Below are 13,132 nucleotides of genomic sequence, written 5' to 3' on the forward strand. Positions count from 1 at the left end.
AGTGGATCATTATTTTCTTCGACTTCAAAATCTGTTAAATATAAGGCTTATATACAAATGGCCATACACGTATGCCGATGGCCTTGCATATGTGTAGACTCATCGAGTAGAGATGTGTAGAGCGTATATTGCTTGTGAGATTATATGGTGCTGCCTCAGGCATTAACAATCTGAGCAAAACCAAGCGGGAATAGCTCTGCTCTAAGAGTTAAGTCCAGTCTATTTGCGCACTAACATGTGCAGGACTTTTGGAAAAGCTTCGCCGTCATCACATCCGAGCATGCATATTGCACTTCCCTACACATCCGGCACGTTTGCATACATGGACCTGGAAACTGGCAGGTAGCACTCTCGGGCGGTGCAATGGTTTATAAACTGCAATCACCCGCTCCTTCCACCTACAACAACCTGACTCCACCCGAGCTGACACTGTGTTTACCGACTGGCTGGCCCTAAAGTTCACCTCACTCGCTTATCTTCTCAAGATAACATTCGTTCCAAATATGCAAGCATTTGGTACGTCCGCATTCGTTCTTCTGTATCAGTCATTCACTGCTGGTATCATGGCTCTTTGGCCTCGACCACAACCATGCTGCGAAAGCAAGCGCTGAACAATCTCTCGTTTACAGTACCCAAGAATCGAAAGGTGCCATGATCACTATATGCGACAGATCGAGTCAAAGCTGACTATGATCTTCTAGCCCAAGTTCGAATTGACCTTGCGAGTTATAGACCTCACGAATATCCCTCTTGTCGTTGGTCATGTGGGTGTGAAATGGCATCTACCCTCTTCCAGCTCCGCCGAACATAGAGGCCGGACTAAGAAGGCTAGGATAAGAGAACATCGAGCGACTTGGGAATATACAAAACACCTATCTGTTCGTTTGACCATTGACAAGAATACATACCTTCAACCATGCGACGTCTATTTCGAGATCCTACAGGAGTTCGACTCAGCAAGAGGAGGACGTGTGCATTTGGGAAACGTCAAACTTAATCTGGCCGAGTATACCAATATCCATGAGCATGGTCCAGCTATTGAGGACCTGGCGGACGGAGAAGATGGTATGATAACAAGACGTTACCTCATGCAAGACAGCAAAGTGAATGCGACACTGAAGGTTGGCATCGCTATGAAACAGATCGACGGAGACACGAACTTCATCGCACCACCACTCAGAAGTGCTATGGTCATTGGCGGAATTGCTGGAATTATCAGCGCCGAAACTGGTGGAGACCCGGACGACATGCCTAGTATCGCAAGCAAGTCCCGAGAATTGTCAGAGGCTCAGGACATCTATAGACGCACCCTTGCTGCTTCTTGGGCCTGCGAAAAAGGTGAACTTCCGCCAGACAAGTTGATTGAAAATCTATTCAGTGGTGGCGATGGAGGTACTGTACACTTACCTCCCACAAGCCAGATGAGCAGACTTGGTCTTGATGTGGGGCTTGTTTCGAGAGACGATAGTAGCACCTCGAGCGATGCCGATTCGAGACGTGGTCGTGGCAATACACAGACCGGCCTGACACCTGACATGGCAAGGTCCGGCCATCGAAGAGGCGGGAGTGGTGGAGCTCTTAGCTCGCAGAGCTCTGTCATCAGCACCGTTAGTGGGAGAGGCAGTATCGAACAGCAGATGAAGCACAGCACGTCTAGTCGGCACACTCACAACAATCACCAGAGACGAAGAGCTGGACCTGGGTATCGCGAAACGACCGAGTTTGATCTCCGTGATGACTTGCGAAGCTGGCACGTCGACGTTGAAGGCTAGCTTGAATCATATTCTACATAAGTGCAGCTAGAGCTGAAAAGCTTGACATGTCTTGGGCAGTCCACGATCGAAAAAGGAACAACACGGCCAGACGTGTCTGCCTGCATCTCCACACTTAACATTCGACCAATCGGAGACGCGGTACTTGAACGAGGCAGCTGCAGCCTGGGCAGAAGTTCTTATTAACCTCTTGTCAATCCAGATCTGAGAGCCATTCCACGACGCTTCCTGCTCATGAATCACCCGCAACTGGGTATCATCTTTCTCCAATTCCAGCACCATCTCTGAGCTTGAGCTCCTATCGTTCGAGTCAGTGGATAATCTCAGGGACGAGGCACCATGGATACTGAAATCGATTACGGGCTCGAGAATCGTCTGATCGAGCCGAAGGAGCAGCCACAATCAGCAGAGGTGGAAATTCAGACGTTACTGCCATCTGAACTTCTGCAAGATGGCCTGCCTGACGACGATGACGATTGTGTCATATGTTACTTGACACTGTATAGACCAGTGAGGACGGAGTGTGGTCACTCGGCTTGTGAACCGTGTATGCTTCACTGGGCAATAGCTGCAATGGACATCAAGACCGATCATTCCACTCTTCCCTCAAACTTGGCAGTGGACGGCATCAAGTTCAAGTGTCCTACCTGCAGGACATATACGCAAGCGACATTCGATACTGAGCGGAGTGAATCATTGAAATCTCGCCACCCCGAAGACTATGCCTCCCGAGCAGCTGAGGTTGACGACATTGAAGCGAGCCCTGACGACGAATTCGGAACCCAGACCATGCTCATCATGTTTGGCAACTCTCATCGAAAGCTTACATCGACTGCCGACTCTTCCCTCATCGCCACGTCTGCGGAAAAAAATACTCACGAATGGACCTTTTTCGTACAATCCTCCCGACAAGACCTCGTCGAGAAGGTTGACGTGATCCTGCACCCAACATACCGAGAAAACCGCTTGGTAACGCTCTCCCATCCACCATTCGCAACCACGCATCAAGGTAGGAGCTATTTTACGATCTATGCAGGTTTACAACTACGCGAAGGATGGCAGTGGGTCGATGAAGCAACGGCCGTAGATAGTGACGCTAGTAAAAATCGGTACAAAGATCTGCTGCCTATAGAATGGGCTCTAGATCTTCACGAGAACGGCCAGCAAACAAATAGGCTTGTAAAGTTTCGGAAGATTCAGCCGGAGAAAGGAAAGATGATGGACGATCCTGTTGTGGACGTAGAAGAGGAAGAGGAGCTGGACTTGAGAACTCTGGCTGGAATCATAAGTGAAACTGAGATCGAGCAACTCAGGCACACCAGAAGATTTAAGAGAAGAGCGAGCTGATAAGGAGCTCCGCCTCTGTATTCACCATCATCAGGTCTTTTTATCCCAAATGGCTTGAGCTAGACTAAATTTTCCTTCAGAACTGGCTCTTTACCCGCGAGTCGCAGATGAAGTCCATATCGCTTACTGCATTGGGTAATAGAGTGTACTTGGGGTGGTGATCGAAGCCAGACTCTGGTATACTGTGACTGGTTGGAGAAACACTTCCGCGAGTGTCGTCGTGGTACGTCTCAGGCGCGAATGGACCGCCGGAGTCTCTCTAAAGAACCTTTTCTCGCTGTCGCCGGAGTCGAAGTGCGATGAAGCAAGCCCGCCTCCTGTACAGCATCCATCCAACCTCTAACCTTTGGCTGTCTTCCTCCTTCAGCTGGCTCGATATCAATGCTAATACAAAACTCATTGCCCATTCTCTTTCAATGATGCTGCTGGAAAAAGTGCTTGGAATCCATGTACAGACGCGCAATATCGGAAAGGGTCTGATGCTGAAGTGTGTGCCATTCAGTCACTTCTATCACGAATGACAAAACCATGCAACTGCATTTAGAACCACCAGATTTCTTTGCAAGAGTCATTCCTCGGTTGAAGAGGTGGATATGTCTTGCAGACCGGACTTATGGCTCTTGATCGTCGCACTTCGTAGAACACGGTGGATGACAGAGTTGCAAGCCTTATAGTTCTTACTCCGGATGGATCCAGATATGCGGCTACCTGTCTATTGCCTGCATGGTATTGCAACAGCAGGTTTGGTTTGACCAATATAAAACCACGTATGATTTGCTAATGCAACACAACAATTGCTGCACACAAATAGCCAAGCAACATGGTGATCAATCAATAACGTCGCTCAAGCCTATATTACCGTGCTGCATGACGTTCTCTTTCAATGGCGACCTTCCTCCAGTACCACCGGCAAAGCGTCTGACCTGCAACCATGTCAGGTCTCGGGATTGTTTGTGCCATCAGTGGAATAATCACGCTCATCGAAGCCTCAATCTCGGTGTGGAACAAGGCACATAAAGATCTCAAAACAGGCAAAACTTTCGATACTGTTGCAAATCAATCACCCCTTCTTCGTAATATCCTTGATACCTGCCTCAGGCACTTTGAGTCGATCGAAGCCTCTTTGCCAGGTCACACCAAGCAAGCTATAACGAGCGCCATCCAAAGCTGTCAAAGCAAGGCTCGGACATTATGCATGATCCTCCGACAAACAATTCCTGACAAGGATACAAATTGGTACGGACGGTACCGTATCGCCGTCCAGTAGGCAGGTAGAGGCAGCAGAGTTGAAGAGTTAATGCAAGCGATACTACAAGACACACAAATTCTAGTCAACTACAGCCTGGTGAAGTTAGCAGGTCCGGAACTCTATGACGAGCTTGCAGAGATTACCAAAAACGATAGAATCTCTGGAGCCTTCGCTGCCGATCGAAGAAGCCAATCCACACACCTTCAACAGCTATGAGGGTGCTCAAAACGTCAGTACAGCCAACAGTACTCAGCATAACAACATCGACCAGGGCAGTAGTACTATGAACAGCGTTGCTAATATCACTGGTAATCCAGTGTACGGTCCAGGCTATACTTGATACGCTCGATCTAGACGTGCTCGTACCTTGTAGACGCCCTTATGCTCAAGCGCGCTGTAGTCCATAATGGCTGACGGTGGTACTAGTAGTGCATGAAAACATCGATATGACATCGCGAGCTGCTAGTCCATAGGACACAAGCTTTGCTAAGCTTATATCGGCCATGAAGATCTTCCGGAAGCATTCAGGAGAGCACTCCACTTCAGTCCCATATCGACATCAATCGTGTTTCTAGTACGAAGATCTGCATGTATTGTCGATCTCGACCTCCTTGCTGCTGCATGTTGTCCTGAGCTCGGGGGTCTTGCTAGCGTAAGATATGGCAGATGCCTGCAATCTGATCTGTTGTCTCAATGTTTTCGAGTCGTTCAGTTTCTGTTGCTACTTGTTCGTCCCCCAGATCTATATCTTTGGGTCTACTTATCGTCCTTGACACGGATTAAAGGTAAGATGGCTAGGCACGCAGCATCTTCAGAGATATTGCATGAACTCGAAGATCAAACTAATCAATGTCGAGCGTCTGAGCCAGCACAACCGCCACCACCAGACTACTCTGCTATAGACACAGATCAGAAGACGCAGCACGAACGATGTGTGCCGCTCAGTCAAAGTCGCAACGCGTCATCAAGCGCAACAATGAATGTCATACATCAAAGCGCTGCAATCAGAAGGTTGCAAAAACCAATAGCAATCCCAGCCACAACACCAGCCCCAGGCTCGTCTTTCCTCCGCGCATACCCACCATCTTTGGAGTCTTATCAAATCAGCCGATCACGATTCCTACACTTCCTAGATGAAGTGAATCGAGTCGCTGTGGAATTCAGGTCACTAGAACCCCTGAATCTTGCTGAAACTATCAGAGATTTCGTATATACGACAGCAGAAACCGTCGGCACCGCGGTACACTCAGCTATCAGTGCTGGTGGTACGACCTCTGGTCATGATGAAGGACGCACGGAAGTATTTCTGCGAATGGCGAATGAGGAGATGTTCAACCCGAAAGGGCTGAAATGCGAGATTGTGACGACGGAAGTTGTCGTACAGGTGGCTGGCGTACCAGCACGGTTGAACTCTTATGGAAGAGTTAGTAGACACCAGACTCTCCTCCGCCCACTGGAATACGTCGAGTCCGGAGATGTTCCTGCTATTTGTGGACAGCAGAGACGGTTGGATGCGCTGGAGGGGTACATTGCTCCACTTGAGATGAGGCCTTCATCGCTGTCTGAATATGGTGCATCAGGTAGCAGCAACGGCTTGAGCGATTGGAGCAGGAGCGAGATCGAGAGGCAGAGAAGAAGAGGAGAGCAGAGAATAGTAGAAAAACGGACTGACGGTGTGGGAAGATCTTCGGAGAAGAGAACAAAAGCTGAAAGAAAATACCACGAGGAGATGGCTAAGCTCGATCACAAACTTGAAAAGGCTGGTAGAAAGGAGAAGGATGGCAAGTTGCAGAAAGAGCTGGCGAAAATCGAGGAGAAGCGGGTGGCATTGCGTAGGGAGTATGATGCGGACACGGTTGATGTGAACACGAACGGTGCGAGGGACGACAGAGAGGAAAGAGATATGCGTAGGATATTATGGTTGTTGATTTGCGAGATAGAAACGCTTGATAGACATCCATACGAACTTGAAAGTTGACATGGAAGTTCGTGGCACTGGTCTTAGACTAAGGAACCGCCAAGGCTGACCAATATCTGCACTGTAGATGCTGAAACAGGCCGAGAGATAGAATACATCATCTAATGTTGATCACAATTGTGGAACGCTCACATACCTGAAATGAGATATTCCTGGGCTCAAGCTCGCGCGCTGAGTGATGACGCTGATTTAGGCATTACTCAATCGTGAAGGTACACTCTGAGTACTGCGTAATGAGGGAAGCGCGCATGCTGCCTGTCTCTGGACCATGATCTTCGTCCTGGAACGGCTCGGTCGGGAAATGGCGTAACCTGTGTAAAAACAATTGGCACATCGTTTCCGAATGTGCTGAAAAAGGGAACTCCAAGCTGTTACGGAGTTCGTTTGACTTGATAGACGCGTTTTGTGCTTCCCAGATGTAGATCAGAATGGCATACGAATTGTGTCATTATTGTCTTGCGATACCCGACATGGTCAAGACTATTCATCTTTAGGAAGGGGCTTTGACACACGAATATGAGCATTGATAAACCTGCATAGTGGATAAACACAACGCGTTGTTATGGTAAGTTCCAGGTGCCGCGGGCCTATCCGTCCCGGCTTCGTCCATACCGTTGCATGATCGCCGTCTACATGCTCGGCTTCACTCCAGGTGACCTGAGCAAGATCGAAATTTGCTCTTTCAAGCTAAATGACAGCACCAGTAATGCTCTGGAGACGTGGCTCATATTCTGTAACGAGGCATGCCATCGCCCCTGGCTGAATGAGCTTGCGCGTGCATTCTACATCTTTCCACTCAATACAATCAACGAAGGCTTTGACCACATCGATCGGGCTTCAAGACTGGCCGACTAACGTCATTGCAGAAACGCGACGAGATATAGAGACGAATAATGGTAAGCGATGAAAGTTATGAAGAACTTGAATACCGACATATGGCGCTAGTAAACGACGCTAAATAATTTTGGCTCATTATTCAGGAAGGCGCGACCTAACTGTACTGCACCTCTCGAACGTATACTATGCATTCACAATCAGCTCCCTTCTTTTCGAAACTTTCTTTCAAGAGTCCAGACACATAGCGTCTTTCGTAATTCTAATACATGTTTCTTCGTGCATCTCGGCGCAGCCATGTGTGTCTGAGATGCGAGAGCAGACTCATTCTGCAGGAGCAGGTCTCATCAACCCAGCTTGATTCTCTCCAGCGCAGTCCTCCTGTTGCGAAGCGATGGCAGTCCTCATCAGCAGCAGTAAGAGTCGATGAAGAAGATCAGGAGACCGAATCTGCGCCTGTTCCTTATGCGGGTCAACGTCTCATTGCACACGAGCAGTTTGGATCGAGGAGAAGCGATGGCCAGGCCAGGGAAGAAGACGTTGACCGGAATGGCAAAGTAAAGCAATCTGGCTTGAGAGTACGTCATTGGCGACCACCACCTACCGCACAGTTGAGTGTCAATGTCCTTGGAAAGCCAGGAGAAATCCTTGTCCTACCTGATCAGAAGCACAGAAGGCGACGTCGCTTGACAGAAGCAGAAGAGCAGGAACCCCGAGACAACACAAACACCACAGAGACGGCACAGCCACTGACAACTAATCGTCCCAAGCGAACGATACGCGAAACACTCGCCGCCGAGTCGACGCCTTTGTCTCCTGTCGAGGTCTTTCAAAATGTCGAAAAGTTGAGAAAGAAGTTGGAACGTCACATCGATCTGGCAAAATGGAAGTATACTCGAGTCTCCTTGCAAAAGGGCTTCACAAAGGCACAATTGCGACAGTATGCTCACGAAAAGACCGCGCAGTTGTCATCACAGACTGTCGTTGAAGAGCCGACACGAAAGATTGATAGTATGGATAAGCACGGTCTGCCAAATTACATCATGAATAATCTGTGGAAGATTTCTGATCCTAGCAAAACCACAATCGCAAGTTCAGCACCTCATTCTAATGCGTGCAAGAAGAAAGTCAGATTGACTGCGGAAGTCGTGGAGCTGATCCTAAAGTCCAACAGACTAAGCAGACTACATGAATTGGATGCAGCCACTGCCTCAGCTGGAAAGAGCTCCCTCACCGTGTCTGCAAAGATGAAGATGGAGGGTTCGCCCGGGTTTCTCATCGCTGGTTCCGACGAAATGGCAGTCAAACAGACAGCCTTTACTATTAACTCTTGGAAGCACGACGTTGTGCAGCAGCAGCTTACTGCACCGTCCATGACCTTGTTAGCGAAGATGAAATCGAAAGACGGAAGCACATTCCGTTCAAGCTCAGAGGTTGCCTCAGGTGTTTCAATGCTCCTACAGCGACATCCTGTTGTGTTACAAGTCCGAGGTAGGGAATGGCAGGTTTCGGCCTTTGAATCAGTGCACCTGAAGAACTTTGAGCGAGAGCTAGTTCTCCTGGCTCATGCCTACGAGGATGTTGAAAGGCCTACCCCTCAGCTTGTGAATCTTCATGGCGACTCCGCGAGGGTGCCTGTGTATCCCCAATCTGATGTGAAGTCCGTCGAGCATTACCGTTCTGTCGATGGAGCAGCAGGATTAGGTGGTACTGAGTCTTCCGGCCTCCAACAGATTCCAGGCGATTACTTGTTAGAAATCACGAAAATTTTGCAAAGTGCCATGTCAAGCGACGAAGCTGTTACGACACACGATTCATCAATGTTCAATGGCTCGCCGTCCAATGTCATCGTCGAGTTCGGTCAAGCAACATCGCCTCCTCAAAGAGCCGGTGATAGTGTGATCGCTGCCAAAGCACGGCCCCATTTTCAGTCACAAATTCCTTTATTGCCTCAATTTCTTGCTGACCAGCACCGTTTGCAGCAGGACTCCCCTTCTTTGAAATTAGGCCCGCGCAGCTTTCGACTCAAATTTAAATCTTCAGATCTAACACAACCTTCTCTGGAAATCCACGGCAGTCCCAAAAATGATTCCGGTATTCAAGTCCAGAGTATAGCTCTACACTCGGCCGAGCAGCAGCTGCTTGTTGGCCTGCCTGCTACACCTGTCGACCTCCAATACTTCTACGATCGGAGATTGAATTTGTTCGAGTCAGATGCTCCGCCTATCGAGAAATATGCTCCGCTTATGGCCCAAATAGCAGATCAGTTAGTGCGATCTGATCAAGTTGAAGTCGATGTCAAGAAGCGACCACAGTCAATTCCAATGCCTAAACTCAGCCCTCTACTCCAATTGGACCTGGCTGTGTTATCGAGGTCAAAAACTGAACCACGCGATAACAACACAAAGCAGACACGAGCAACAACTGATGACAAACACGAAAAACCAAGTGGTCACGAGAATTTTTCAAAGATTCTTCTCAACCAGCAATCTGGTTCATGCTCGATGTCGGAAACGGGTCTGAAGTGGAGACTCGCTGATGACAACAACACCCTGAGTCTTGATAGTTCTACGATTAAACAGGGTATATGGTCAAGAGCGGCCAAAGGCTTCCAGGTCACGATCAATGTTGAAGACAACCAGGAAGTTCACCTCGAAGGCTTTCTCGAAAAGGTATGTACACCTCCACAACATACTACTCCGTGACTAACCCACATCTAGGACTTTGGTCGTGCCGCTCGCGCTTTTCAGACCTTCTACAACGTTGATCTCAAGCTAGACCCATCCTTGAGCCATTTCAACAAGATCAATAGAGCAGAACCTTCAAAGGTCGCTCCAGCTGTCGTTCGGTACGCACTTGACCGAGCTGAGTGGCTTGATCGGACAGTTTACGAAACTCCTGCACGTGGTCAATTTGCGCTAGAATATCTATCACTCACTCCAATGACCGACGATTCAATTGGCAAGTCGAGACAGGCGCTGAGGCTTGTTGAGAAGAGCAAGGTATTAAAGTCAGCGCCTTCACTCCGCGACGCAAGCCAAGACATTCCGGTCAGTGAGAACGATGACCAGAGTGGCATGTCGGACACCCAGCTGATCGAGGGTATCACCAAGGCAGCATTGGACACAGCATCCGCATTGGGGGGATTTGTACAACAGAGAACAAAGGAAATGGTGTCAAGATATCCGGCAATCACTGCTGAAGACAAGACATCTTGAGGAACAATTTTTGTTTGACAGTATGCATACTCGTCGTCAGACCAAGCTGCTGCCTCATACTCTGTTTCCAGGAGTATGCATCGTTGTTCGAATAACAACGATATTCAGCTCCTCATCAATGTAAATACTATGTGTTCCAGACCTGATCATATTCTACTCATCATACCTCACTATCTCAATTCACTCCCGCTTTCCCAGAATGTCCTCAGCACAGCCAGACAGAACTTCAAGCTGTACCACCGAACCAGTCTCTGCCCAGAATCAGACTCCCACCAATTACCAGTTCGAATACCTCTTTGCCATCCACGACGAGCTGATCAACCTCCTTTCCGCCTGCAAAACCCGCACAGAACGAGAAATCAGCTACTTCGTCGCAGCAATAACAATTGTTCTCGACACAAAAGACTTTTATATACAAATGCCTATCAGGGCCATGATCGACAAAGTCTACGCTCGCAGTCATGACCTGACGCTTGAAGAGGTCACTTTCTTGATCGACCAATACGAGAAAGTGGTTGTGGCGTTTCAGAGCTTCAACGATGATCCTATTGTTCGTGGAGCTCTTGGTATTGTCCAGGCGTGGTATGTGGGGATGCTGAATGAGGTTGCGGCATTGCAGGAAATAAATGACGATGGGACACCTCGATGACTGGGTGCTGGGTTTGAAGGAGATTTGATCTGATGTGCTCGCAACAACAAAGGCTGGTTGGCCGAACAGGACACGAAGTATGAACCTTGAATGGCAGCTGTTTGATGTACAACTAGATATTCTTTGCAATGACAGACATGAGATGTGTGACAATCTACATTCCTCTTTCCTCATCGTGCGCAATGTCTACCTTCTCACCCGCAGTCTTTGACCTCACATCGACAATATGATGCTCTGGATCAACCTCAATATCTCTCTGATAGATCGCCACCTCATCTGCATCACCAAAAAGAGCCGCTACTTCCTCAAGAGGCAGACCTTTCGTGTCCGGAAAGACGAACCACATTACTAATGCACCAATAGTTCCGGGGATGATGAAGCAGAGGTAAAACCTCCAGCCTGACACGGAGACGATCAGCCCAAAGTACACGGATACATGCGAGATAACTTACCAATCGCCAGAAACGCTTCCGGGGCACTCTGCAACCAGATGATATTCATCAAACTGATCATGCTGACACCAAGACATACACCCTTAGCCCTCAGATGTGTCGGAAATAGTTCTCCCAGGTAACTGAATTGGGTACCGTCCAGACATGCGCCATAGAAGATCTGATAGATGAAGAACATAGCCACTGCAGCCTGGAGTGCTGCATTGTTGTTGCTAGGGACAAAATTGGCGACTAGTGCAGCTTCGATGATGAGCGTGGCCATGCATCCCATAACACCGAAGGACATATATTTCGGCCGATTGAACCGGTCGACGAGGAACATTCCAGCAACATTCATACCGAGCGCGAAGACAAGCCAGGCAGCAGGGTAGAGAAGTTGTTTGACAGGACTAAACCCCAGAGATCGATACAGAGTCGGACCGTAGTTGTTAATCACAAGCACACCCGAACACTGAATGATACCTGTAGTGCCAATCGCGAGGAAGGCACGTTTGCGATACGATGGTTTGGAGAACAGGTCCTTCCAGCTGGAGCCGAGAGTGCGATCGATAGCGATTTGCTTATTGACCTGGTAGAATTCTGCTTCGGCGAGTTCATGGCCAGGGTCGTTACGATTGCTGTGCAAGCGAATGAGAATTTGATGCGCCTCTGCGGTTCGACCTTTCATGCACAGCCAGCGAGGTGATTCTGGAAGCCAAGGAAGCGCGATCAAAAGAAGGAGAGGCCAGACACATTGGATGGCAAGAGGTGGACGCCATGACTTGTTCCCACCGTCGGTCCAGAAGAAGAAGCCGAACCCAATCCTAGAGGAACATGTCAGACACCACTATCTACTGCGGTCAAAAGGAATATCATACCAGCCCTGAATCACATAACCAAGAACCAACAACACCCCATGCAAATCAACCAGCGCACCTCGAAACCTACCAGGCACAAGCTCATTCATCAAAATCGGCACAGCAGCCAGAATCATAAACGCGCTTGCTCCAGCAACAAACCGAAAGGCAATGAACATTCCTATGTGGACCGATCCTGCCATGAAAGCACCGGAAATAACAGCAAGCGAAGCGGAAAGTGCACACGCCCATTTCCGACCATATTTGTCGGCAAACCAGGGAAGACAGAGGGTGCCGATGACTCCGCCGGCCTGGAAAAGGCCGTTGGTGGTTGCGATAAGATCTGTGGAGTTGGAAACGGTGTCGAGCTCGAAGTAGGCGGTAAATGAAGGCTGACCTGCAAATCGCGGCATTAATTAGTCCTTGAATTCCATCATGTTGTCGCAGTCAGATCGCGGTTCGTACCTAGAGTAGTACCAATTATCGACGCAGTATAGCCATACGTAAGTGATCCTAGTCCTAGGAAACACAGAACAAGAACATTGTAAGGATTGAGTCCCTGCTTGAGACTGCTAGCATTATGAGGCGACATGGTCGATTCTCAACCACGAAATTGTGCCTCGCACTGCTAGTAACCTAGAAGCAACACCATGAGTGAGGCGCCTTTATCTTTATGTATTCCTGCATGACAATGATCTGCCATGCCATGTCATGCCCGAGGTTTTGCATCAAGCCACAGCATTGCAGAAGGAACCAGGGTTTTGATGGTGCAGCCAATAGGTTCCTGGAGGTTAAGC

General features: G+C 48.8%; 6 protein-coding genes across 6 annotated transcripts; 5 read left to right on the plus strand and 1 right to left on the minus strand.

Moving 5' to 3' along the window:
* Window positions 1-589: 589 nt before the first annotated feature.
* LTR64_007937 (uncharacterized protein) lies at window positions 590-1,772 on the plus strand (the record flags this gene model as incomplete). Its single annotated transcript, XM_064902253.1, has 2 exons — window positions 590-646; window positions 702-1,772. The coding sequence occupies 2 exons, from the start codon at window positions 590-592 to the stop codon at window positions 1,770-1,772; spliced, it is 1,128 nt and encodes a 375-aa protein (XP_064751227.1).
* A 339-nt stretch (window positions 1,773-2,111) lies between these two features.
* LTR64_007938 (uncharacterized protein) lies at window positions 2,112-3,119 on the plus strand (the record flags this gene model as incomplete). Its single annotated transcript, XM_064902254.1, has 2 exons — window positions 2,112-2,781; window positions 2,809-3,119. The coding sequence occupies 2 exons, from the start codon at window positions 2,112-2,114 to the stop codon at window positions 3,117-3,119; spliced, it is 981 nt and encodes a 326-aa protein (XP_064751228.1).
* Window positions 3,120-5,680: 2,561 nt separating this feature from the next.
* Window positions 5,681-6,346, plus strand: LTR64_007939 (uncharacterized protein; the record flags this gene model as incomplete). The annotated part of the gene is given in 2 exon segments (XM_064902255.1): window positions 5,681-5,791; window positions 5,807-6,346. The coding sequence occupies 2 exon segments, from the start codon at window positions 5,681-5,683 to the stop codon at window positions 6,344-6,346; spliced, it is 651 nt and encodes a 216-aa protein (XP_064751229.1).
* Window positions 6,347-7,449: 1,103 nt separating this feature from the next.
* On the plus strand, window positions 7,450-10,398 carry LTR64_007940 (uncharacterized protein; the record flags this gene model as incomplete). Its single annotated transcript, XM_064902256.1, has 2 exons — window positions 7,450-9,852; window positions 9,901-10,398. The coding sequence occupies 2 exons, from the start codon at window positions 7,450-7,452 to the stop codon at window positions 10,396-10,398; spliced, it is 2,901 nt and encodes a 966-aa protein (XP_064751230.1).
* A 199-nt stretch (window positions 10,399-10,597) lies between these two features.
* Window positions 10,598-11,024, plus strand: LTR64_007941 (uncharacterized protein; the record flags this gene model as incomplete). Its single annotated transcript, XM_064902257.1, has 2 exons — window positions 10,598-10,980; window positions 11,018-11,024. 2 exons carry the CDS (start codon window positions 10,598-10,600, stop codon window positions 11,022-11,024), a joined length of 390 nt encoding a protein of 129 aa, XP_064751231.1.
* A 177-nt stretch (window positions 11,025-11,201) lies between these two features.
* LTR64_007942 (uncharacterized protein) lies at window positions 11,202-12,927 on the minus strand (the record flags this gene model as incomplete). The annotated part of the gene is made up of 4 exons (XM_064902258.1): window positions 11,202-11,446; window positions 11,500-12,302; window positions 12,357-12,732; window positions 12,801-12,927. 4 exons carry the CDS (start codon window positions 12,925-12,927, stop codon window positions 11,202-11,204), a joined length of 1,551 nt encoding a protein of 516 aa, XP_064751232.1.
* Between the last annotated feature and the right edge of the window lie 205 nt (window positions 12,928-13,132).

This window comes from Lithohypha guttulata (genome assembly GCF_036872675.1).
Source record: "Lithohypha guttulata strain CCFEE 5908 chromosome Unknown scaffold_7, whole genome shotgun sequence".
In the NCBI taxonomy this organism is placed as follows: domain Eukaryota; kingdom Fungi; phylum Ascomycota; class Eurotiomycetes; order Chaetothyriales; family Trichomeriaceae; genus Lithohypha; species Lithohypha guttulata.